This window comes from Balaenoptera borealis, assembly GCF_965194805.1.
Source record: "Balaenoptera borealis genome assembly, chromosome: 2".
NCBI classification, from domain to species: domain Eukaryota; kingdom Metazoa; phylum Chordata; class Mammalia; order Artiodactyla; family Balaenopteridae; genus Balaenoptera; species Balaenoptera borealis.
Window position 1 is genome coordinate 128,270,595 of NC_138867.1, and position 26,909 is coordinate 128,297,503.

Below are 26,909 nucleotides of genomic sequence, written 5' to 3' on the forward strand. Positions count from 1 at the left end.
GTACTAGTTCGCCCCTCTGTGGCTCCTGGGTTCAGAACCCTGGGTTAAAGAGGAAAAACCCTCCTCTGTCAATGAAGGGGCTGGGGACCAATGGCCCTCCTGGTTCTAATTGCTGTCTGATCTGAACACTCTCTGGGTCTGACAGTCCATGATTTTAAGACTCCCTGATTCTGACATTTTGAGACTTCTTCCGTGACAGCTCCCACTGCGGGCTTGGGGGTGAGACGCAATTCTCCTGGCATCATGCTGGCCACCACCCCGTTGGCCCGTGTCCCTGTCCTGAGCCACCATGCCAGGCCTGGGAGCAGTTGGTGAGGAGCTTCCGAAGGAGCCGGGGCCTCAGCATCTGTCACTCAGCATGTTGATGGCTTTTCTGTTCCGACCAGCTGGGGACCCCTTTGTTGCTCTTCCTACCTGCTCACGGGGTCCCTGGCAAGGTCTAGGCCAGGAGATGTCACAGCCCTGAGAACACACAGACCTGCTGAGAGGCTGGCAGCTTAGGGCCCACCTGGGTCACACTGTGGCTTCCTTGGAGCCACAACCCCTGTCTAGTCCCTCGGCCATCCCTCTCCAGTGCTTGGCAGCTGGGGTCTCTCACCCCCACCATGGTCTCCTGCCCAGTCACATGTCACCCCCGGAAACCTCTCCCAGCCATGCCGAAACACTTGCAGTCCCCCTAAGGGGTCATGCTCACGCCTCCAGACTTCTGCACAGGCTTTTCTCTGTGTCTGGAACATCTGCCCAATCTGTCTCTATACTGTTAATACCTGCTTATCCTTCGGGATCTCAGCTCAAATGACACTTGCTCAGGAAGGCTTCTGCAATCCTTCCCTGGTCCATCCAGACCTGCTCCATGGCCCTGCTATGCACTCCCACAGCCTCAGGGCATGTGGTCACAGCACTCACCACTGCCCCATAACGTCTCCATCACTTGTCTGTCCTCACCGCCGCTCACTGCCCAGCCCAGACAGCAGGCGTTCAATAATGCTTGTTGACTCAACAAAGGAAAGAACTAGTGAGCGGGTCTCTTGGCCACTGTAGAGACCCAGGCCAAGCTACTCCCACAGCCGGGGGGCATGGAGGGTGAGGACCTGCTGTTACCTTCAGTTTTCTCCTGGCGTTGAACTTCTTCAGGCAGTCCACGGTCTCCTGTCTGTGCATGCAGGAGGCCACGGTGGACCGGTGCTGAAGGGAGTTGGGGAGAGGTCTATGAGCGGAAGGCAAGCCCTCCCTCCCCCTCCAGAATATCCTATGGATGTGGTTGTCATCTTGGGGGAATGATTTTTTGTTCAAGGGGATGGTATAAACATCCTGGCAACGGACATTCAAAGCCAGTAGCACCCCCAGTCATGTGCCAACCCAGAATACCTCCCACTTGCCACTCTCCCCCTGAGAACAACAGTGGGGTCAGTGTCTCTTGGATTAAGCTCCGTCGGCCCCATGCTGGGCCCTCAGGCCCAGGGGCAGGGGCCAGGCCTCCGTAGGGGCGTTATTCCTGAGGTCTGAAGGGGCTCCCAGGAGGGGCCTTGCTGAGGAAGGCTCACCGAGATCCAGGGGTGCTTGAGGGCCTCGGCGGCCGTGATGCGTTTGGATGGGTTGATGGTCAGCATCTTATTGATCAGATCCTTGGCTTCCGGGGTGACAGTGTCCCATTCTGGTGACGGGAACTGGAAGGGGCAGAGGGGCCAGGTTTGCCCAGCCTACCCCAGGCCACCCCTGCGATCCCCCAGCCCCTGACTGGCAGGGGAGCAGGCAGGGGTCCTAGTGTCCTTCTACTCGGGCGTCCACAACCAGGAAATGGTGCAGGGTCCCGACCCCAGGACAAATCAGAACAATGGCCGGGGAAAGGAGGCCTCCCTCTGCTCTTCTGAAGCCGTGCCTTATCTGCAAAGCAGCCAGACAGTGGTTACAGCCCAGACTTCAGAATCAGAAGTTTGGGTTCAAGTCCTGGCTCTGCCTCCTGGGCTGTGTGAGCTTGGGCAAGTCATGTGACCCTGAGAGATGTTGTGAGGATTAAATATGATATAGACCACGTAGCATATAGCTCAATAGGCATCAGCCATGCAGAAAAGCAGTACAGCTTGGTTGTTAGAAGCATGGACACTAGAGCCAGACTGCCTGGGTTTAAATCCCAGCTCTACCGTTTCTTAGCTAAGTGGTCTGGGCATTTATTTAACCTCCTTGTGCCTCAGTTTTCCTATCCGTAAAATGGGGGTAATAATAGTACCTATGTCATGACTGGTGTGAGGATGAACTGTAGTAATATATAGAAAGCATTTAGAAGACTGCTACGTGTGTTAGTTATTATTACTATTTGTATATACAACATATAATATGTGTGTATATCTATGTATGTATGTATGTATGTATACATGTATGTACGTATGTATCTATCTATCTCTCTATACATATAGAGAGAACCTGGCTCCTGGGGCCTGCCCTCTGACCTCTCACACCACGTTGGTGCTGCTTCTGCCCTCTGGGGCCCCATGAACTAAATCCCATCCCTTAGATGCCCAAGTCATTAGGCACTGCCAGCTCATGGCCTGGCCCCAGTCAGCCCTCAGGCTCCACCTGCTGTTCACCCCATCCCCACCCCGTAGCTAGAGAGTGGCAGGAGGCCTAAATGGGCTGGGAGGGTGGGACAGGGTCGTCCTCGGGTCTCTGGCCTCACTGGATGGGGCCCATGGGATGACAGGGAGGCTGGAGAGAGGCGCAACACTCACATCATAGGCGCCAGCTTTGATCTGCTGGTACAGGCGGTGCTGGTCCTCATCCCAGAACGGGGGATACCCAACCAGCAGGATGTACAGGATGACCCCTGAGGAGAGGACCAGCAGAACCTTCAGCCTCATGAGGAGGAGTGATGGGGTGGGGGGGGGGTGAGGGAGGAGAACGATGGGAAAGGACAGAGAGGGCACCAGAGGGGCAGGCAGCCAAGGGGACTAAGGGGCCTTTGGATGGACTCACCACAGGCCCACAGGTCCACAGGCTTCCCGTACGGGTCCTTCCGCAGCACTTCTGGGGAGAGGTATCCGGGTGTCCCTGCAAACCCTGCTCCCCAGACACACAGACAGGCAGACACACACACAGAGGTCGGCAAGTAAGTAACCCGGAACAAGATCCTGCTGGAAGAGGGATGAGGTTGCCCTGGAGATGGGGAAAACGCCCCCTGCCCCCAGAGCCGGCCAAAGGCTGGAAGCCCTGGCCTGGTAAGATACCAACGCCTCTAGACCAAGGTGGACGAGGATGGAGTATACCTGTCACCACGCCCCCCCAGCACCGAGAGCCTCACGGCAGAGTCATTGATCCATCTCAGGGTCCCGCCTCAGAGTCACAAACTTCTAGCACAACCCTCCTGGCAACCACTACCAATCAATCGCTGGTGGCTCTAGAGGTGAAATGTCCTTGCCTGTCAGTTCCAGGCTGAGCTGAACCCTCACCCATTCCCCACCCCTTCCAGGAGCTGGTCCTGGGATGGCAGAAGGCCTGTCCCTAACTCTGGCTTTGCCCTAAGTCACTGAGGTAGGTCTCTTTTCCTTCTGGGCCTCAGTTTCCTCATCCGAGAATAGCGGATTAGGGATTCCTATCCTAAACACCTCCCAGCACTGTTGGGGGGATTCGTTGAAATAATGGACACCCAAAATGTTTTAACGAGTAATTGTGAGAATAGTTCCTATTTAATGAGTGTGTGTGCTAAGCAGGGCTGAGAACTTTCTATGCCTGATCTCATTTACTCCTCACACCACCCCAAGGAACATACTATTATTATCCCCATTTTATAGATAAGGAAACAAAGGCTCAGGGAGGTGAAATGACTCACCCAAAATCATATACCTTGTAAGCAGCAGAGTCAGGATTTGAACCCAGAGCTCTGGTTCTTAACCACTGATCAACATTGCCCACTAAAAAGTAACCCCAGAGAGCTGAAAGGACTCAATTATGCCAAAATCTCAGAGCACACTGGATCATCTGAGCTTAAATCCTGGCTCTACCCCTTTTCATCTCCTTTGACCTTTTCTTAGTTTCTTAGCCTCCGTTCCTCATCTGTAAAATCGGGATAATAATCTAGCACCCAGGCTGTTAGGGGAACTCATGGAAGCCCCTAGCCGACACTGCCGGGTGTGCGTGTGAAGAAGTCACATACTGTTTTAATGACAACCATGTCCCTGCACCAGGCCCCCAGGGAGCTAGGGTGGGTGACCCCCACTGACTCAGAAGCTGCAGGGATGGGGGGCTCTGCTCCCTGAACCCCAGATGGGGCAATAGCCATCTCCTCTGCTCGGGCAGAGGGTTCCTAGCGGCTGATGTGTCAACTCAAGGCTGGCCCCCAATACCCCCTGACACCCCCTGCCCCTACTCACCAAACCATGCCTGCTGTTCCCCCTCCACCTCTATGGCCAGGCCAAAGTCCGCCAGCTTCACCGCGGCACCCTTGAGCTTGGAGGCCAGCAACAGATTCTCCGGCTTCCCAGGACCAGAGAAAAGAGGGAAAGGGGGAGAGGAAAAAGCCAGAGGACAGTGAGCTGATTCAGAACCTCACCTCTGGAGCTCGGGGCTTACAGGCGGAGCAGCTGAGCGACCCAGAGGCACACCGCCCGCACCCTGCCCCCAGCCCCAAACACAGAACCCTGAGCTTCCCAGAGACGGGACTACCCCGCTGTAGCCCTCCACCTTCTGAAATAGGAAGACCCTTCTTCAGCCTGCCAACCCCTCCTTCCCCTTCCCTCAGGGTTTGGTTCTGGGGCTGAGGTGGGGGTGGGGCAGTGGGGAAACAGCCATCACCACAATAAGGAAAAAGAAGCAACATTTATTGTGCTTCCACTATGTGCCAGCCCCTGGGCTAAGGGTTTTGCACACATCATTCCATTTATTATCTCAACAACCCTTTGGGGTAAGCATTATTATCTCTATTCTCCACAGTGGCCTTCTTACATCCCCTGAAACAGTCACGCTTGTTCCCACCTCAGGGCCTTTGCACTTCCTGCTCCCCCTGCCTGATTTGCTCTCCCTCCGTGCGTCGCAGGTTTGGCTCCTTCTCATCATCCGGCTCTCACCTTCATGTCACCCCCTCCAAGAAGCCCTCCATGACTACTCTATCTAAAGGAGGAGTCCCCAGGTATCTTCTGTCTTAGCTCCTTGTTGTTACCTTCATAGATCTCATCACAATTTCTAATGTGTTTTCCCATCTGTCTATGTGCTTGTTCATTATCCGTCACCTCTGTACAATATGAGTTTCTTATGTGTTCTGTCCACCAATGTATCACCAGCACCTAAAACAGTGGGCGGCACATAGCAGGCACTTAAGTATTTGTCACATGTATAAAGATGAGGAAACTGAGGTTCAGAGAGGTTAAGTGACTTGACTGAGATCACACAGCTAGTAACTGATAGAACCAGATCGAGGCATAGTCTGGCTCCAGAGCCGTGCTCTGAACCACTCTAGGCTGAGAGATGTGGGGCCTCCTTTGTGCCACCTGGCCTGTGGGGCATGAAGGCTGTCATCTTCTGCTGGGTCCGGAAGACAGGAAATCCCCCTCCTCAGGGCAGAGAGGTATTAAAAGTGGGAACTTTTCAGTTAGAAAGTCTTAGCTTCTGTTTCCAGTGCTGCCACTTCTATGCTGTGGAACTTAGGCAAATTCTTTCACCTCTCTGAGCTTTAGTCTCCTCTCCAAAAAGTGGGGCTAATGCTTACTTCGTGGGGTGGCATATGGATTAATTACGATAATCCCTGCAAAGCACTTCGCAGTGGCCTACAAATGCTTGATAAGTATCAGTACTCATATTTTTTGTTTGGGGAGGAAGAGCAGGGGCTCCGAGTCCCTGGAGGCAACTAGTTTCTTCTGACCCCCTTCCCTACTGGGACTTCTGAGGAGTCCCACACCTGACCTTTCACTGCCCCAAACAAGGCAGGATGCAAACAAGTATAGCTCCTTCTGCCCCTCGTTAAGGCCTCTTTGGTCCTCTGGGGACAGTGTTCCCAACATGTCCTGGGTCTCAGTAGCTGTCCTGCCCTGATTTGATGAATGTGCCACTAATTAATCTATCCGGAATGGCCTAAATTTGCGCTGCCTCTCCCCGTTCCTCCTCTCGTGCAGGGGCTCTGGTTATAATGGGAACAGGCCCCTGGGGAGGGCTGCCCTGCAGTTTGACCAGAGACTCTCTTTGCGTGCACACTCGCCTGCGGGTCTAGACTGAGACACTGGGAGCTCACCTGGGCTCAGGTGCAGAGCCACAGATGGCTCGTGGCAGTCAGAGGTGAGCAGGGGTTCTGGTCAGAGCACTGCACCCCAAAGAGGGACCTGGACTGACTGCAGGATGCCCAGAGAGGGTACCCGGGATGAGGAAGGCCTGGAAATCCCATCCTAGGGGGGAATGGAGGAAAACAGCCTGCAGAAGCCTTAGGAGCTACTGCAAAGCCACTTACGTGCCTCCAGGGTGCTCTGAGCTGGAGGCTTGACCTCTGTGTGGCCCCAAAGGGTAGAACTGGGGTTCACAGGTGAAGCCCCACAGTGGGAAAGATTGAAGGAGCATTTCCTAATAGTTCAAGGGGCTACCCCATAAGAAGTGAGTTCATAGTCACTGAAAGTCAAAAAGCAGAGGTTTGATGGACACCTGGCAGAGTCACCTAGAAGGGTTATGTGACCTGCAGAAGCAGGAGGTGCAGTGAGTGGCTTTTTGGTCCCAGCCCACCGGGAGCATGGGATCTGGGGCCAGAAGTCCAGGGCTCCAGCCCTGGCTCAGGCACAACTGAACTGCCTGTTCTCGGGCAAATCCCTTGGATTCTTTAGGCCTTAGTTTCCTGCTCTGCAAAATGGGGGTGGTGTTATGCAGCTACCACACACTGATGCCCTGAAGCCCAGCAGAGGAGCGCCGTGAAGCATGTGCTGACCGGGCGGGGCCGCGCAGCTGGTGACAAGCTCAGACTCCACATCTGCTTAGTCCAGTCCAACTCCTTCAAGTGGGAAGAGGGAGGACTTGGAGGGCCCCAAAGCCTGTTTTCCTACCTCACCACTCCCCTCAGAGGCCTAGAAGCAAGACTGATAACGTGTCTGTGTACCGGGCACTGTGCTGTCTCCTTTGACATCCTCAGCAACCCTGTAGCGAGGTTGCTATGGCAACCCCCACCATAACGAAGCTGAGGCAGTGCAGCTAGAAAGTGGCCCAGCTGGGATTTGGACTCCACCAGAGCCAGCCTTGGTGGCCTAGCTGCCTCTCACCTGGCCGGGCACAAAGCACCTGAGGCTGGGAGTCGGGAAACCTGGGTCCCCAGCCCAGATGCTCCACCTCCCTGATCCCGGTTTCCTCATCTGAAGAGTGGGGGAGATATTCCCCACCCAGCCCAATTCAGGGAAGCTCACGGGGTTCTGATAGTACCCCTGGCTCTGCAGGTGGAGGGAAGGGCAGGGGACGGAGGAGCAGGCTCCCGGTGAGCCGCACCCTCACGTGGGTCACTCACCTTCAAGTCCCGGTGTACCACCCCCATCTGGTGGCAGTGCAGCACGGCCTCCAGGATCTGCTGGATACAGTGACTGAAGAGAGAGAGGAAGGGGGCAGGGGGTGAGGGCGGGCCTCCCCTGGGAAGCCAGCAGGAGGGAGTGCCCTGCCCCCAGGCACCATTGCCAGGCTGCACCTGGCACTCACCTGGCATCTGCCTCACTGTAATACTCCCGGGCCACGATGTCTTCAAACAGCTCCCCGCCGGTGACGCTGGGGAGACAGGCACAGAGTCACTCACGCACAGAGGCCCCAGGTGCCACGTCTTTTGGAAAAGTCTCCAGGAAGCTAAGAGTGGGGCCCAGGGACCTCAGAACCTCAGCCCCACAGGGAGGGGCCCCAGAAGCCACAGGGGTGCTCCCCACGACAACCCCCTTCCTGACTTCCAGCCCACCCTTCCACTGACCTCTCTCCCCTCCACGCTCGGGGAGAGCCAGGCTGAGGTTAGAACTGGGGGTGAGACACTCAGAACACGTCACTATGATTCATTAGGCTCCTGGAAACCCAATGGCTGGAGCTTTTTTTGTTTTTTAATAGACTATTTTTGGGGGAGGGGGTGTAGCTAAATTTTTGGTGAACGTGGTGAAATTTTTTGTGAACTCATTTTTTGGTTCACATCAAAATTGAGCAGTAGGTACAGAGATTTCCTATAGCCCCGCTGCACACCCCCCCACCCCGACATGCACAGACTCCCCCATTGTCTCAAGTATTGTTCTTTACCCGTGAGACCAGGAGCCACTGAGACCTCTCAGTTCATGTTTGCTTTTCATTCAATTGACTGGCTTTAAAAACTTTAAACTTATTCCAAAAGGAAACTTTATATCACCACTAGAAATGGAAGACCAGCATCACTGGCCACAAATAGAAACGAAACTAAATATATGATGATGAAAGTTAAAAGTGTTCGTTGGTGTGTCAGGAAAACCAGCCTGCACTGCTCAGGTGGCAGGCCTACCATGTTTTGGAAAACTCTGTATCAGAAGAGGGAATTCAGCCCAACCTAGGAGGCATGTGGACTCTTCAGGCCAAGAGACCCAGTGAGGTCATCCCTGCCAAGGCCGTCCCCATCCCCACTCTACATCCCAGGATGGGGCCAGACTCACAGGTCGAAGATCAGGTAATGGTGTCCCTCCTCGGAGATGCTGTCGTGGAGCCGGACTGTAGGAGGGGCCAAGGCAGCTGGTTACGCAGGACCCAGGGCTCCCCACTCCCAGCCTCCCTCTCACCCCTCAAATAGCCAACATTCCAGTTTCTCCAGAAGTCACTGAGCACAAGCCAGTTGCCAGGTGCCTTGACAAATACATATGAACAAAGGATCACTGACATCAGGCATCCCCAAAAGATGCCTGGGCTTAAAGACTAAAGACCCCTGCTTTGGTCAAAGTTTGGTCCCCTTCCCTCTCCAACCTTCAGTTTCCCTGCTGGGAAAGCCAGTGTCATGGAAAGACTTGTGGCTCAAATCTCTGCCACTTGCTAGCTGTGTGACTTTGGCCAAATTGCTATCCCTTTCTGAGCCTCTCTTTCCTTGCCTGGACAATGAGAATGAAACTCCTGGACTCGCAGGCTTCTTGTGAGAATTCCATGAGGCACACAATCGATGTTTACTCAGTGCTGGCCCTGAGCTAATGGCCCGGCTCTGCTTCCAGGTCTGAGGAGATAGTAGAGCTGGTGGAGGGGGCAATGACATTGGTCCCTGAGTTCTGGCTGCTGAGAAACTGTCAACTCTTCATACCTCATTTACCAAGAACAAAGGCAGAGCTCCCAGGAGCCCAGAGCTTCCAAATTACCCCCTGAGCTTCTGGGAAAAAAAAGGGGGCCCAAGGCCTGGGGCTGACTCTGTGGGGGGGTCCCACACCCTGCCAGCCAAGGACAAGTTCTCCCAGGACAAGTTCATGTCCTTCCCTGCACCACAACTTAAAAATGGCCGTGGAGGGGGGTGTGGGCTCAAAGAATTATGATACATTGCACAATGGAAAATTACACAGCTGTTAAAATAATGCGGCAGTTATGTATCCACTGGTTTGGAATCATCTCTAAATTATGCTGTTTGGTGAAAAAGCAAAGAGCAATGCAGTATGCATAGTCCTTTTCTGAAAGGATGTATTTCAGCTTGTGTATGGCATAAGTCTCTCTGGAAGGACACAGAGATGTGGGCACTGAGGGTGCCTTGGGGAGGGGAATTGGACAGCTGGGGTTGTGGGTCGTTGTGACTTTTCGCTGTAAGCCCTAGTGCCATCTGAATTCCTGCCATGTACATGTATTTCTGACTCAATACTGAGCCCCCTAAAGAGCTTATGGCCCTCATATTGGCACCTAAAGTTTGGAGAAGCAGGCATTAAATACCCCAGAGTTTGTGTCTACAGAGATGAGGATCGGAGATGGAGGATGAAGGGGATATAAATTTAAATAAAATGTCTTTTAAAAATCTTAAATGATATATACTTATAAATAATGACTGAAAGATGTTTTTAAACTACCTTAAAGCAAAACTAAAAAGTAGGTAGCCTGAGAGTACATATAATATAATCCTGCTTTAATTATTGATCAACATTTTATTATAAAAAATTTCAGAGTCAAGTGAATACCCAAGTATCCACCACCTGGGTTCTATCATTAATGCCTTATTATACTTACTTTATTATATTTCTATCTATCCCTTCATCCTTTAACCTATTTCAATTTGTTAATGCATTTCAAAGCAAAGATAGGCTTGACTTTTGAAATGTATGTGTTTTGAACTGAGCATCCTGTATTTTCTGAGTGCAGAATCTGACAACTGTACATTGGTGCCCTGCCCAGACCCCCTTTAGTAAGATGGTGCAGCCATCCTGCAGCTGCAGTGGGTTGGCTTGCCACTCACAGTTGCCCTCCTTCTCTGGAGAATTGCGCACTGCTGATGGAGCCACCTTGCCCACAAGGTTACCTATAGCCTTCAGCCAATGATGGACTAATGTGGGGAGGCAGAGTCTGTGCAAAGGGCCAGTCTCCTTACCTCAAGGAGGGACAACTCCAGATGTTTATGTTCCAGAGGCCTCCCCACTGCACCCCCCACCTGGGACCAGGTCAGAGTTAGACTTGACCTGAGGCCACATCTCTGCTCAGTTCCCTGCCCTCCCTCCCTCCTGCTTCACCCCATCCCTTACAGGCTTCCCCTGGGAGCACACCCTCAGTAAACCACACGCACCTGAATCCCTGCCTCAGGCTCTGCTTCTAAGAAACCTGACCTGAGGTAATATGTTTAGATGTACTTGAGAAGGTACAGATATCAGATATTACACAGAAGCATATATCATCAATGTTAGCTCTAGATGCTGAGGTTATAGGAGATACCTTTAAAATTATTAGTCTTCTCATTCATCTACCATAAACTTGTATTAACAGTGTATCAGGGCAAAGTTTTGAAAAACAACCTTTCCTCCAGGAGGATTCTTGGGCAGCAGACTCCTTCCTGTCTACTCTGCTCAGGTGTTTTAACTCCTCTTTCCTGAGCGTGAGAAGCTCTGAGAAGCCAAGCTACATCCAGAACCGTCTCAAAAAGAGCTTTTAGAACTGGGTCAATAGCCATTTGGAAGCAGCTCCAAGAAGACTGGGGTTCCAGATCTACCCTCTGGCCAGGAGCCTCAGCCCCTTTAGAGAAGGTCCTCAGGGCTCAGGGAAATGGACAGAATGCAGGGGCGAGAGGCATCTCCAGAGCTGCCTGTAGCTCAGGTGGTGCCTTTGTGCTGATTGTAAAAGGCTGGCCCTCTGATCAGCCAGGTGAGGGGGATATGGGCTGGATTCCGGCCTCCACCTGCAGATGATACTGGAGTTGGCTTCCCCGAGAGGTGGCTGAATCACGGCTCAGAGCCCCGGAGACAGGACTCCTCATTTCAGTGCTGTTTTCACACACAAAACCTCCCCTCCCGTGGATGGAGGCTATCCTCAGGAAAAACTCAACCCAGAGCCCAAGAGAGGCAAGGATTCGAGGGCCATGGCCTATGTGACAGTCCCATCTCCTGGTGGGGAGACTGGCATGTCTGTGCTCATTGACTTATGCTGTCACTGCTTGTCAAAGAACAAACAAATCTGTAACCTAGTTTTCATGTGTGTAGCTGGATTCATGAACTTCTGACATTCCTGTCCTATTTCCAACAGTTACCATTGTTTTCTTTGAAACTGAAGGGTCGTACTTGACCCCCTGGCCCCTGCCCCCCGCCTCCGCTACAGCACACTCTTGATATTCACAGAAGGACTGAGAACATGGGCTCTGCAGTCAGACTCTCTGGGTTTGCCTTCCGGCTCCACCTCTTAGAAGTTGTGTAACTTTGGGCAAATTACGTAACCTCTCTGAGCCTCCTCTCCTAGCAGCAGCGCTAATACCACTGCACTGGACTGGTGTGGGGGGTTAATGCAATGATGCTCGTAGAGCACTCAACACAGTGCCTGGCACTAGGAAGAACTTAATAAATGAAGACATCATCATCTTCATCACTGACTAACCTCGCTTCCCTTGGCCACCCCAAATCACCTGCTAAACTCTCAGGTTGTCTCCTGCTCCCTGGGGTGGCCTTTGGGGTTCAGGGGCGGGTCTGCCTCATCAGCAGGTGCTAATGGTACAGAGAATAGAGTACTGTCCTCCCCAAAGCAGGATCTAGGAGGTAAATGCTTTGTGCGTAGCACAGCTGGACCCACCTGTGCTGAGCCAGGGACCTCCCTGACCTAGTCCCCTGTGTATGGCTGGGCAGTGGCCGTACACAGGCAGCAGCCAGTGACCTTGGCTGGACTCACCAAGCAGCCTGAGTAGGACTCAGCCTAGTTTCTCTGGGCACAGACCCACTTCTCAGGTTCTGCATCCACATCTAGACCTCTTTGCACTTCTTTGGGCAGATTCCAATCTACTTTGAACTGAGATGCTTGGAGGCTCAGGAAGTGGTACCCTCCAAGGACACTTCCAGCCCTAACAATAGCTTCAAGTTCCTCTGAGTGTCTTCCTGTTCTGGATCTCAGCTCTGCTCTCCACGTCCCTGTCCATCAGCCAGCCCCACCTCCTCCCCACCATCATTTCTATTTTTTTTTTTTCCTTTGGCTGCACCGCACGGCTTGCAGGATCTTAGTTCCCTGACTAGGGATTGAACCCGGAACTCCTGCAGTGGAAGCAAGGAGTCCTAACCACTGGACCGCCCGGGAATCCCCCCCATCCTCATTTCTTCCGCACATCCTCAGAGACTAGCAGAGGCCTTGGCACATGGTGGGGCCTCGGATGCCCTTGACATCAGGTGAACAAATGGAGTAAATGACTCAATGACGATGATGAAGATGATAGCTGTCATTTCTGAGATTTTACCACCTGCCAGGCTTGTGCTAAGTGCTTTACTTACAATATCTCATTTAAATCTCACAACAGTTCTAGAAAGTGAGTAGCATGATTATCCTCATTTCACAGAGAAGGGTACTGAAGTCTGAGAGGTTCATAGCCTGCCCAAACTCAAACACCATATAACAGGCAGAGCTGGGGGACTTCCCTGGTGGTGCGGTGGTTAAGAATCCGCCTGCCAATGCAGGGGACATGGGTTCGAGCCCTGGTCCAGGAAGATCCCACATGCTGTGGAGCAACTAAGCCCGTGCGCCACAACTACTGAGCCCACGTGCTACAACTACTGAAGCCCGCGCACTTAGAGCCCATGCTCTGCAACAAGAGAAGCCACTGCAATAAGAAGCCCGCGCACCACAACAAAGAGCAGCCCCACTCGCCACAACTAGAGAAAGCCGGTGTGCAGCAATGAAGACCCAACGCAGCCAAAAATTAATTAATTAATTTTAAAAAAGGCAGAGCTGAGATTTGAACCCAGGTGTGTCTAACTACAAACTCCATTCTCTTAACCACTGTGTTATATATAATGCCCCAAACTGACGACTCAAAATCTTCATGGCTCAAAGGAATGAGAATCATATGATGATTTAGGCAAGAGGCAAGACTTCAGGTAAGGTTGTTCTGTGGGAGGGTATAGACTGAGAAAAAGTGGAGCAGCTTAATGATAATAAAGCACTTACAGGGGGCTGTCATAGTACTATGCTTTATGTGATCATCATAATCCTACAAGGTATGTATCATTTCCATTTTCCAGATGAGAAAATTGAGCTTCAGAGCAGTTAAACAACATGTCATGGATCACACAGCAATTAAGCAGCAAACCCAGGATTTGAGCTGCAGTCTGTCAGCCCCAGAGCCCATAACTTACTCCTCCCCTTTAGAGCTGGGAATGAGCGGGAGAAGGAGGAGGCAGCGTTGACCTGAGACAGCTGCAATTGTGCAGCGACACACACACACACACACACACACACACACACACACACACACACACACTCCCCACCTCCTTCCTCCAGGACTGATGGCCTTTCTAAGCACCATGGGATTTTATAGTTGGAGACCACTCATGACCCCCTCCATTGTACAGTTGAGGAGTTGGAGGCCCAGAGACGGTAGGAGCTGCCCGCGGTCATAAACAGGTCAGGGGCCAGGATCCAACCAGGGTTGCTCCCCGCCAGCCGCCTTGCCACCCCTTCTCCGATTCTAGCCCTGGAACCTCTAGCTGCTGTGTGTACAGCTCTGCTCCTTTTCCCAGGCACTGGGAAGGGGAGGTGCCTTCTGGGTATAAATAGCAGATGGAGATGCTTCTCTTCAGCAGGGAAGTTAACCCTTGGGGCCCTGGACATAGACAGATGCTTCCCTCCTGAGGGAGAAGGCTTGGTAGCTGTCAGAGCTGGAATGTTCCTTACAGAGCACCTAGACCTTGTTCCTCAAGTGTGGTTGGTGAGCCAGCAGCCGTGGCATCACCTTGCAGTGTGTTAGGAATGCAAAACCTCAGGCCCCATCCACACCCACTCAACTAGAATCTACCTTTTAACAAGATGCCCAGCTGGTCCAGACAGTCCCCTCCTTGTGAAGATGGGAGACGTGGCTCAGAGAGGGTAGTGCTCCTGCCCAAAGTCACACAGCCGTTCCCTGACAGAACTATCTCTAGAATCTGCACTCCCTCCCCTCCATGACTCAGAACCCTGCCAGGCTGGGACGCAGCCCCCCAGTAGTTGTGCAGGGGTGGGGGAGGGGAGGTCAGGTAGCGATGTGCTCTTTCAGTGCCATCCTGCCCGCCCTGGGCTCAGCCGCTCCATGCAGCCTGCGTTCAGTCCACCCTGGGCAGGGGCCGCCTTGGGGCTGGTCTCGGAGAGGCCGGCACTGCAGGTCTATGCAGGTGGGCAGGGCCATGGCGCCAGGCTGACTCAGCATGGGGGTAGGTTTGGGGAGCGGGCTGTACCGGTCAAGGCCAAGCTTGGGCTATTTTCATCTCTCTCAGAGCTTGGGGAGTTTTCCTGAAACAGCTTTTCTGAAGGAGGCTGCTGGCAGAGTGGGCTGGGAGGAAGGGCCCCTTCTTCACCTTCCCCCCCAACCAAGCTGCTCGCTGAGGAGTGCGGAAACCAAGACACCCCCTTTCCCACCTCTATCGCCGCAGTCCCCGAGAAGAGAGCAGCTACCCCCTCTCGTCAACAAACACCCACCAGGGCAGGCAGGGGAGCTGGGCCAGGCCACCTGTACCCCTCACCCATCCCCCGTGCTCACCAATGTTGGGGTGCTTCAGCAGGCGGCAGATGCGGGCTTCGCGCTCCAGCTTCTGGTGGTCTGAAACACAGATGCCCAAGTGAGTCCAGGTGAGGGAGGAACCTCCACCCATCCCATCTCTCCCTCCTCACAGCTTCTAATGACCTCTACCTCCCAGGGCAGCACCTGGGCCCTGGGCAAGCTCGCCTTTCGGGCAGAGCCTCTGGGTCCTCCAGGAGGGCAGTGGGTTGCAGCGAAAGAGAGAGAGGCTGGGTTTGCAGTGACGCAGAAGTCCCTTCCCCTCCCTTGGCTTTCAGGGCTCTCAAACGAGGGGCATCTCCTTCCTGTATCAGAGCCAAGCTCCAGGCAGCCTGGAACATCCCCACTCCCACAACAGGCTCCAGCTGCCCCTCCTCCAGCCCTGCCCCTCACACTACACCCCAGACGGACTGAACTGCTGAACTTCACCTCTCCAGGCACGCGCCGCTCAGCCCTCTCACTCTGCAGCCTTCGCACACGCGGTTCTCTCAGCTTGGAAAGCTCCCTCTCAGCCTCCCACCTGTTCTTCACCGGCCGTCATTCACTCCTACCCATCCTTCGATGTCGCCCTTTCCTGGCAGCCTGCCCTGAATACCAGCTAGTAGGGGCTCCTCCTCTGTGCTCTCGGGGCCCCTGGACAGCACGTCCCATTCTGTCTCAGGGAGATCGCTGTCCTTGAGGACGAGGACTTGGTCTCTGTTGTGCCTGTGGCATCTACCCAAATGCCTGGCCCATAGTAGGTGCTCAAGAAATAACTGAATGAAAGAACAAACGATTGAATTAATGAACCTTTCTAAGGGAGTGGGAATTCTCTGCAGGAGAAGGGCCGTATTAATTCACAGAAGCCGCCTCCCGTGAGAGGAGTTGGGACCAGGGACACAGAGAACCCCAAAGAATCTGCAGGTAGAACTTGGCCATGGCAGCCTCAGGGCTTACTCATAGATCTCCCACCTGCTTCTCAGGACTTTTGTCCAAATCCCCTGGATTTCCCTGCCCGCCTGGAAGAGAGGCCTTGCTCGGGGTCTGCACCTGTGGTCTCTGATACTGAGGCTGCTGAGAGCAATCACACCCGTGACCCCACTCAGTCCTCCCAACAGCCCTGGGCTATGGGCTTCACTGTCCCCATTTTAAGCATTTTGCAATTTCCTTTTTGGTGCTTTTCTCCAATTTGGTATTGAATGCCTTAATTTTAAAAAGCAAAACAGTATATAAAAGGAGCCCATCGCAAATGTAGACTATTTACTATGGGCCAGGCATTATGCAGAGCACTTTATATGCATCTCAAGCCCTCATGACAATCCTCTGAGGGTGGTGCTACCACTGTGCTGGCTTTACAGAGGAGGGAACAGAGGATCAGAGAGATTAAGTATCTGGCCTAAAGTCACACTGTGGTGAGCAGTGGCGCCACGCTTTGTACTCAGGCAGTCAGGCTCCAGGCGTAAGCTTTAAAACCTTAAGTCAGGGAGTTCCCTGGTGGCCTGGTGGTTAGGCTTCCGGGCCTTCACTGCCGTGGCCCAGGTTCAGTCCCTGGTCAGGGAACTGAGATCCCGCAAGCCGTGTGGCACGGCAAAAAACAAAACAAAACAACAACAAAAAACAACCCTGTGCTGTCCCATTCTCCACACCCTGACTCATCACCACCTCCTCCACCTGCCCCCTATTCCTGAATGGGAAAATTGAAGCCCACAGGAGGGAACTCACACAGACACTCAGAGGCGGAGCCAGGACGAGAACCCCTGTCTCTGAATGGCCCCTCCAAAGCAGGTGGGCACCAGGGAGGATGATGAAGATGGAGAAAGTCCCAGCCCTGTCTCCAGGCAGCCAGCTCCCCTCTCCCCTTCCCCCTCCATTAGAGGAATCATCAGCCGTCCTCCAAGGGCTGCGGAAACCAAGATCAATACTGAAATGTGGCTTTTCCATCAGCAAAGGAATTAAGACCAATCCTCCTTCCATAGAGTGGAAGCTCCACTCCCCAGCTAAAGGCGGCTACAGGCTAGGGGAGGGGAGGCTGCTCCAGGCTTGGGGGCATCCCCCGGTTCCTCTTCCCTCTCTGCATCCTTCCATATCCTCCAGGGCGGGGGGAGGAAAGCTGATTCCCAGGCAAAGGAGGGGGATCCCCATCCAGGGCTGGCCAAGGGCCGCTCCTGAGCTGAGGAAGGCTGGACCCTCCCCATCTCCAAACCCTGTCCCCCACCCACCCATCCCCAGCAGAACCAGAAACCAGGCAGCTCAAAGTAGGGCCTATCAGAGGGGGCTGGGGGCCTCCTGGCCCAGGCTACACATTCAAGGGATAAAGGATCTAAATCCAGAATTCTGATGTTTTTCTCCATGCACGGTCACCCGGGAGCAGAGCTACACTGACAGGATAGAAAGAAGAAAACGCTGGTCACACAGCTTCAAATGTGTGCCTGGGGACTTCCCTGGTGGCTCAGTGGTTAAGAATCCGCCTGCCAAAGCAGGGGACACGGGTTCGAGCCATGGCCTGGGAAGATCCCACATGCCGTGGAGCAGCTAAGTCTGTGCGCCAAAACTACTGAGCCTGCGCTCTGGAGCCCGCGAGCCACAGCTACTGAAGCCCAAGAGCCTAGAGCCCGTGCTCCGCAGCAAGAGAAGCCACCGCAATGAGAAGCCCGCGCACCGCAACGAAGAGTAGCCCTCGCTCCCCGCAACTAGAGGAAGCCCGCGCACAGCAACGAAGACCCAATGCAGCCAAAAATAAATAAATAAATAAATTTATTTAAAAAAAAAAAAAATGTGCCTGGTTACCAGACCTCACTGCTGGAAAAGCTAGGAACTAATTGTTTTTATAAATCTTGTGATCATCTTGTGCATAGTACAATTACACTGCATTGTAAATTTCAGTGCTAAAATCATTAATTTGTTGAATGTAAACATGTACTTTATACAATAATTTTTGTAACTCTGTCTGAAATGTTTTCATTTTCTAATATATAGGGGACCTCAAGAAACGTAGGGACTGAGTTCCTCTTGACCTCTGAGGCCTTGATCCATTAGGCAGATAGGGAAACTGAGGCCCCGTGCTAAAGGAGCAGTCTCTTTATCAAAATCAAGGTGTTCATCAAGGTGATCAAGCCTTATTACAACTCAGAGCTCTGAGGAACTACTCCTGAACACTCCCCCCAACCCCCAGCCAATAGTCCTGGGAAGCCACGGACCTCTTATTAAAATATAAATTAGATACTGACTTCAAAGTTGCCAACAGCTTCCTAATGTACTTATAATACAATCCAAACTCCTTATCACATCTAGGAAGACTGCTCGGTGCTGTGTCCGACCTCATCTTGGCCTTGAAGCTCCAGCCACACTGGCCTCCTTTGCAGCCTCAGGCACTGCAAGCCCCTTCCCACCTCAGGGCCTTTGCACCTGCTGCGCCCTCTGCCTGGAACACTCTTCTCCTGGGTCTTCTCATGGCTGCCTCCTTTTCAGGCATGTCCCAGCACAATGTCACCTCCTCAGAGAGCTTCCCTGGCTGCCTTTTCTGAATGTCCCTCCAGCCCCATCACTTCCCCATTACTCTGTCTTATTTTCTTTGTAACACTCATTGCTACCTGAAATTTACCCAGCTTACTTGTGTGTTTAATGTTCTTTTCTGTCTCCCTCCTGTAGAAAACAGGTGCAATGAGAGCAAGACCTTGTCTGCTGGTCTCTGCCTTGTTCCCAGGGCCTAGAGCCACACAGCAGCTTGTCCAAGTTCCCATAGCCAAGAAGTGGCAGAGCTGGGATTTCAACCCATGTTCATAATTACTGTACTATATTGCCTCCTATTCTCATAATTGATAAATTAATCCATCCAGCTCAGTAGAGGCCCATGATGGTGAGGGGTCTGAGAGAAGCTAGTCTGCAGCCTCCTGCCTGGGTACCAGGAAGACTTGCTCCCAATGCCCATTATGATAAATACTTTGCGAATCTTCTCCCTCTGTCCCTTGGGGCAGGCCTGGGGGCAAGATATTGGGGTTAAGGGGGCCAGCCCTGCCCAGAGCTCGGCAGGCAGCAGGTGGGTGGAAACTCTGGGGAGAGGTTCCTGGGGCCAGACAGCACCAGCAGGGTAGAGCGGGGCAAAGCAGAGCCCCGGGAAGTGCAGTCAGGCAGCCTGAGGGCTCTGCCTGCAGAGAGGTTGGGCTCCAGCAGGCAGGTGGGCAGTGGGATTCTGGCTAGAGACACAGGAACCAGGGCAGAAAATAGACCTCTGAGTCTCAGAACAGAAAATGTCCCCTCCCCGCACAGGACTTCAACAAGCCTCCAGATCCTAGGAGGTTGGAGAAATAATCCCGAGGACCAAGAGTGCCTGGCAGGGGTGGGGAAGGAGATGAGAAAGACCAGAAAGATGTGTCTTACTGCCTCTTCGAAGGCTCCCTTGCATGGACCCGAAGCTCAGGGGCAGCCTGAAAGAGCTCACCCCGTGCTTCCCACCCAGTGTCCTGGGACTGATGGCCGGGGAGCGGAGGAAGTGACCCCTCAGTGCTCAGGTGGACAGTGGGGCTAATGGAGGTCGCCGTTTGAGGGCCAGTCACCTCTGGCGGCACCAGCCACATCTGCTTGCCCAGCATGCCCTAAAACATTGATGAATTCTGTGTGTGCCTGCCTGGCGAGGCTATAGCTAGGAAGCTTCCAGAGCCCCTGGCAGGGAGCTGGCGCTGAGCGTGTACTGGCTGTCGTCACTGCTGACAGGACTTTTTAAATGCAAGAGCTTGGGCCTCACCTACTGAATCCCACACCCTCAGGGGTGGAACTGGGGCAGCTGTATTTTTCAAAAGGCCCCCAGAGGGATGTGTCAGGGACTGGGACAGGAAAATATTTTTACCTTCATTTCATGTCTTTATGGCTTCCTCGAATTGTTTATACTATGAGCATTTTATATAAAAGAGTAGTTTAAAAATAGACACAAAAAATCTCTCCCGGGTTTGGGAAACGCTTGATAGAAGAGGCTGACCCCATGGAGAAGGGGAAGCCACAGCTCCCTGGGGAGTGAACGGAGACACCCCAGGGGGGCATGCCCTCCTCCGCTGGGAACTGCCAAAGTCACCGGGGAGTGCCAGCAGGAGAAGCTTGGAATGTGTTGCCAAATATTCAGCATCAAACCACTCCCCACCCCAGGCACGGTGAGTGGCAAACAAAGAAACCTGCTAAAAGAAGCTCTGCCCCTCATCTCCTGTCGGGGAGAAAAGTGTTGGCAGTTGGCAGACTTCTTTGGGAAGGTTCTCTCAGAACCTTCCCACTCCCACCCTTCCCATTCACCTAGGCCTGAGCGCCTTCCTCCCAGGAGGTCAAAGGCTCCTCAAATCCAGAGAGGGGGCAGTTACTGCACAGCCCAGAGTCTACACTGTCCCTGGAGTGCTTAGTCACCTTCCAGAAAATAGGCAATGCTCCTTCCATTCCCGGCATACGCATCTGTCTCTTTCTGTCGTGCGCATGTGTGGATGTGGCTCTGAGAATGTGGTGAACTGGCCCAAGATTCCCCAGAATCCAGGGAGGACCTTGGTTTCTTTCTTTTTTTTTTTTTTTTTAAGATGTTTTTGATGTGGACCATTTTTAAAGTCTGTATTGAATTTGTTACAATATTGCTTCTGTTTTATATTTTGTTTTTTTGGCCACAAGGCATGTGGGATCTTAGCTCCCCTACCAGGGATTGAACCTGCACCCCCTGCATTGGAAGGCAGGACTGCCTTAACCACTGGACCACCAGGGAAGTCCCAAGACCTTGGTTTCTGACCCTCCCTCATTTTGGGGGCAACCCAACCTATCACCCCAAGCCGTGGCTCTAGTCCCGCCCCCTCTGTATCTCAGGGATTGGGACATCTCCCTTGATCAATAGTGATGTAAAGCACAGAGAGGGCACCAGACAGCCACTAGTCACACAGCAATGGCAAGGCAAGTCCCAGCAACTGGGTGAGGCAGCGCTCCTACTGGCCTTCCTGCCAGCCCTGGCTCCCTGCCCCCGGCTCTGGCCCTTGACCTTCCACAGGTCTCGCCCTTCCACGCCAGCGTTCATGCGGACTGTGTAGCACGGCAGGCCCTGGTCTTCAGAGAACCACCCCCACCCCCAGCGCAGCCTCTTCTCCCTGCAGGACACTGGTCTGCCTATGGGGGGGTTCGATAACTAGGAGAAAGCACTGGGCTCCCAGCAACACTGAGCCAGAGAGATGAAAGGCAGCAGCACACGTTCCAACACGGAACATGCTGGGAGGCCTGTGGGGGACAATGTGAACATCCTGTGCCAGCCTCTGTGAAATCCACACCTGCTGGGCCCTGGACCAGACACAGCCGCCACGATGCCAGGCAAACACCTGGACACTTCACCAACCCCTCACACGACGTCTTCCACGCTGCACAAGCCATGGTCTGCACAGACCGCACCTGCACCCGCCTCACCCAACAGAATGTCCTCCACCCACTGGGGGTCTCCAAGGCAGTACAGACCCACCATTCAGAGCGGAGATCTTTGAAGATAATCCTCCCCAACGCGCTGACTATGGTCACCACCATTACCGCCCTAACCACATGCTAAGGGCAAGAAGCAAAGTTTCTGTGCAGGCGTTCCAAGTTTTAACGTCCATACAAATCACCAGTGTCTTGTTAAAATGCGGTTCTGATTCCTCATATCTGGAATCATGAATTTGCATTCCTAACAATCTCCTGGTGATGCTGATGCTACTGGTTTAGGACCACGTCCAAATTAGAATTACCTGGGGATCACTTCCAAAACCCAAGTCACAGCCCAGACTAACTAAATCGCAACCTGCGGGATCCAGGCATCAGGAGTGTTTGAAGCTCTCCAGGGGATTCCAGGCTGGGAAGCCACTGTCCAAGGGAGTATATAGGGACCAGAGGGTGGACTGGTTTGGTTGAAGCAGGGTGCATGCACTTGGAGTTCACGGGACACTGGTTGAGCCCCCGCCCTGGATGCGTCGGGCGCTGTCCTAGGTGCTGGGCGTATATAGAGAATGAGACTCACTCCCACCTTCTTGGTGCTTATGGTCATGAGGGAACATAGATATTAAACAAGGCACCAAGCCAGTAAATGGGATAGCTCCAGGTTGGTAGAAAGCCACAAAGAGAGGAAACAGTAATGAGAGATATAAAATGGGGAAGTCCCCCTCAGGTTTGGGGGTCAGGGAAGTCTCTCAAAGGAGGTGACATTGAACTGAGACCTGAAGGTTGAGAAAGAGCTATCCTTGTAAGGAGCCAGGTAAGAGCATCCAGGCAGAGAGAAAGGTAGGTGCAGAGGTCTGGCGGTGAGAATGGAGGCAAGCGGCAGAAAAGCAGGGAAAAGAAGGCCTACTTGGCACCTTAGTCTTTACCTGCATGCGTGGATGAGGGGCAGAGAGCCTGGCTTGTGGGAGAGGCTGTGGCCTCCAGCCCAGACCCTCTAAGGAAGGAATATGGAGGTGTCTATTCTCATCATACCCGCAGGAAGAAGAGCCCCCACCTCTGACAGCAGCATCATCCAGGCGGACAGACCCAGATCCTGGTTCTAACCCAAGGGGTAGAGGGAGGGCTGAAGGGAGGAGAGCCCCAGAGGGCAGGCCAGGCACGGATCCACCGCCTACCTCTGGCCGAGAGCTTCTTAGTGTTGATGATCTTGGCAGCATATTCCTGGCCAGCCAGCACCTTCACACACCTGCGCACCACTGAGAAGGCTCCCCTAGGACAGAGAAGGCAAAGAGGGTGAGGGAGGGCCCAAGGGCTGCATCCCCAAGAGACACCACAGTTCATGCAGCTGCACCGTGCTGGGAGGGAGCCCTAGTTCAGGGTTGTTTGAGCTCATAGGGGCTGCTGTGGCCCGATTCAGGGAGGGAGAAGGCCCGGAGACCCAGGGGAACCACTGGTAGTAAATCATTAGGAGCTTGGCCTCATGAGACATGAGACTTGTAGAGTCGTAATAAGTTAGGTTCACCAAATTCTAAAACATTAGAATCATGCAGTGTTAGAATCACAGAATCTAGGTCCCTGGAAATTTTCGTTTTTTTATTCTTTGAGTAGGTAACACATTGACATGGTTCAAAGTTCAAAAGATACAAAAGTGTAGATAGTTAAAAGAGTCCTCCCAATCCCTGTACCCTAGTCTCCAAAGTCCCTTCCCAAGAGATGGCCAGTGTTACCAGAGGATCTTTCCACAGATACTCTCCCCAATACTGGATACTGGACCTTGCATGCTGTTCTGCATTCTCCTCTTTTTTTTTTTTTTAATTAATTAATTAATTAATTTTTATTTATTTTTGGCTGTGTTGGGTCTTCGTTTCTGTGCGAGGGCTTTCTCCAGTTGCGGCAAGCGGGGGCCACTCTTCATCGCGGCGCGTGGGCCTCTCACTATCGCGGCCTCTCTTGTTGCGGAGCATGGGCTCCAGATGCGCAGGCTCAGTAGTTGTGGCTCACGGGCCCAGTTGCTCCGCGGCATGTGGGATCTTCCCAGACCAGGGCTCGAACCCGTGTCCCCCGCATTGGCAGGCAGATTCTCAACCACTGCGCCACCAGGGAAGCCCCCATTCTCCTCTTTTTCAGAAATTTTTTAGAGATCCTCTTTCTGTATTATAACATAAAGAGTTCCTATTGTAAATCAACTCTACTCCAATAAAAATTTTAAAATAAATAAATAAATAAATGTTTTTTTAAAAAAAAGAGTTCCTCATTTAATCATGTGGCTGTCCGATAACTTACCTAGCCAGTCCCCTATCGATGGGCAATTAGGTTACTTCCGATCTATAGCTGTTACAAACAGTGCTGCAGTGACTAACCTTGTATGCGTGCACTAGAATTACATTTCCCATGTGTACAAGTGTCTGCGACTAAACTTCTAGAACTGGTATTATTTGGTCAAAGGGTAGGTGCTGATTGGTAATTCTGATAGATAATGAGAGAGGATCCATCTTAGAGGGGTACCAACTTACTTTCGTACTAGTATGTGAGGGGACCATTTTCCTCCACCCTTGTCAACACAATGTGTTATCAAACTTTCATATCTTTGCTAGTGAGAGGTGGAACGTGGTGACTCAGTGTAGATTTGATTTGGAATTCTCATATCAAGAGCGAAGCTGAGCAGTTTTTCATGTTTTCAGAGACTCCTGGGTTTTTATCTTCAAAGTATTTGTGGCTGGGAGAACTTGGAGCAAGGGCTGTGGGTTTCACTGCTCATAGGAGACATTGTTGCCATGTGGAATGTGGCCCATTTCCCAGATTGTTTGATTTTTCTAGAAAAACTGGAAGTCTGGATATCTTCGTGACGTTTCCCAATTTTTAAATACTGGTACCTTATTCCAAAAAATTTAAACATAGTATTTTGCCAAACAAAACTAGTTTGAGGGCTAGATCTGTCATCTAGGTGCCATGTTATACCCTCTACCACAAAGGTCATCGGGTCCAACCCCTTCACATCACAGAGGAGGCCCCTAAGGTGCCAGACACTACCTGTGGTCACCACCGTTACCACCTTAACCACAGGCTAATGGCAAGAAGCAAGTCTCCTGGGCAGCCTTCCCCAGTTTTAATGTATTACCCAGGCATCTTGTTTAAAAGGCAGATTCTGATTCCTTAAGTCTGAGGCGGAGCCCAAGATTTTGAGCTTCAGTGTAGCTCAGGGTAGATTGATTGCTCAAGGTCACACAGCTAGCTACAGGCCATGCCATGTCTAGAACTCAGATATTTGCTCCCCCAGGTTTTTGGCTTCTCTTCCACCCAGGGAGCCTGCCGATTGCTTGCCTGAATGCCCAGTTTCCTGAAATGGCCTCACCCCACCATATCCTCCAAACTTTGATCCCCTCTCCTAAGCACACAGGCAGGTCCAAGCCACAAAAATGAGGCTGATGGGAGCAGGGGCGGGTGCTGGCAGGCACCGAGGAAGCCCGCAGGCTGGCGGAGATGCCTGCTCTACACACACCTCTGGGCGTTGTGTCACTGGCTTCTTCGTGTCCGGGCGGCATGAAGGGAATGGGTGGGAAACTGTGGCGAAGGATGAGGAAGAAAGATCTGGGAGGAGGGCTAGAGACCAGGAAATATGACCTCATAGGAAAGCTGAGGAAGGCCGGAATTCATGGGCACAGCAACAGACCGTCCGTGGGGTGTGCAGCCCTACCTGTCCTCCACCTGGAGAGAGCAGCAGACCGGGTGTCCCTCCCTGAGAAGCCTCCTGGTGACATGTTCCATTGTTTGTGCTCCCAGAGCACCCCACACCTCCCCATCTAGCCTAGGACTGTGCTTGCTCGTTCAGCTTGTCTGTCCACCAGACGGAGGGTTCCTGAGGGCCAGGACTGGAATGTTCTCCACACCCATGCCCAGGTACCCAGTGCTACCTACAAACAGGGCCTCCATAAATGTTAGTATAGGAACAGGAGGCAGATTTATGTGAGAGGGACTGAAATGAGACGGGGAGAAGATTTCAGTCTGGGGTGTTAGGAATAGGAACAGGCATCTGAGGAAGGTGCGCACACTGGTCTCTCAAAGGTGCCCACCCTACCCAAACAGGGAGGTTTCTGCCCAGTGGGAGGCCATGATTCTCAGAAGCCCGAGGAGAGAGAATGTTTCAAGGGGCCACTTCTGGGAAACGTTTTGCGAACTCCAGGGAGAGGAGGAGCAGGGAAGGAGGGCTTGTCTCACTCACCAGCATCTAGCTCATGCTTGGGCCAGAGCTGGAGTTTAATTAACTTGGATGGAGGGATGGATGGATAGAGTGAGGCAGAAAGGGAGGATGTGAGGGAGGGAGGGAGAAATATAATTTCTCCACTAGAGAAACAAAACTCCATTCTAGATAAAGACATTAGATCAATGGTTATCAAACTGGCTGTTTCACAATGCCTTGGGAATCTTCTTTTTTTTTTTTCTTGGCTGCATTGGGTCTTTGTGGCTGCGTGCGGGCTTTCTCTAGTTGCAGCGATCGGGGCTACTCTTCGTTGCGGTGCACTGGCTTCTCATTGCGGTGGCTTCTCTTGCTGCAGAGCACGGGCTCTAGGCACACGGGCTTCAGCAGTTGCTGCGCGTGGGCTCAGTAGCTGTGGCTCGCGGGCTCTAGAATGCAGGCTCGGTAGTTGTGGCGCACGGGCTTAGCTGCTCCGCGGCATGTGGGATCTTCCCCGACCAGGGTTCGAACCCGTGTCCCCTGCATTGGCAGGCGGATTCTTAACCACTGTGCCACCAGGGAAGTCTGGGAATCTTTTAATAATACATATTCCAGGCTTCCCTGGTGGCACAGTGGTTAAGAATCCGCCTGCCAATGCAGGGGACACGGGTTCGAGCCCTGGTCCGGGAAGATCTCACATGCCGCGGAGCAGCTAAGCCCGTGCGCCACAACTACCGAGCCTGCACTGTAGAGCCCGCAAGCCACAGCTACTGAGCCCGCATGCCACAACTACTGAAGCCCGCACACCTAGAGCCCATGCTCTGCAACAAGAGAAGCCACCGCCATGAGAAGCCTGTGCACCGCAACGAAGAGTAGCCCCCGCTCGCCGCAACTAGAGAAAGCCCACGCACAGCAACAAAGACCCAATGCAACCAAAAATAAATTTTATAAAAACAAAAAAACATATTCCAAGGCCTTTCCCAGACCTACCAAATCAGAACCTTCAGATGCGGGCCCAGAAATCAGTATTTTCAGTTAACATGCTGCCCAAGTGATTATTTCCCAGCCAGCTTGGCACTGCCCTGCCCGCCTTCTGGGGAAGTCCTGCTAGATGCCTGGTCCCCCTAGAAATCAGCACTGATGGGCCATCACATGGGGCTCGTGTGGAGAGGCTCAAGAGGCTCTATGACCCTGGGCTCTGCCCCAGGAGCTGAGGACCTAAGATCCATGTCT

The 26,909-nt window shown here is 52.7% G+C and overlaps 1 protein-coding gene across 2 annotated transcripts in view; it reads right to left on the bottom strand.

Moving 5' to 3' along the window:
• Positions 1–26,909, bottom strand: part of CAMK2A (calcium/calmodulin dependent protein kinase II alpha) — a 71,606-nt gene that overhangs the window by 25,568 nt on the left and 19,129 nt on the right. For both annotated transcript variants that reach the window (XM_082380133.1, XM_082380132.1), the window contains exons 2-11: positions 22,678–22,772; positions 15,092–15,151; positions 8,601–8,655; positions 7,645–7,710; positions 7,460–7,532; positions 4,365–4,467; positions 2,971–3,054; positions 2,727–2,821; positions 1,545–1,667; positions 1,102–1,185 (exon numbers count right to left, since the gene is read on the bottom strand). In XM_082380133.1, the coding sequence (XP_082236259.1) occupies positions 1,102–1,185; positions 1,545–1,667; positions 2,727–2,821; positions 2,971–3,054; positions 4,365–4,467; positions 7,460–7,532; positions 7,645–7,710; positions 8,601–8,655; positions 15,092–15,151; positions 22,678–22,772 (838 nt within the window). The remainder of the gene's footprint in view (positions 1–1,101; positions 1,186–1,544; positions 1,668–2,726; positions 2,822–2,970; positions 3,055–4,364; positions 4,468–7,459; positions 7,533–7,644; positions 7,711–8,600; positions 8,656–15,091; positions 15,152–22,677; positions 22,773–26,909) is intronic.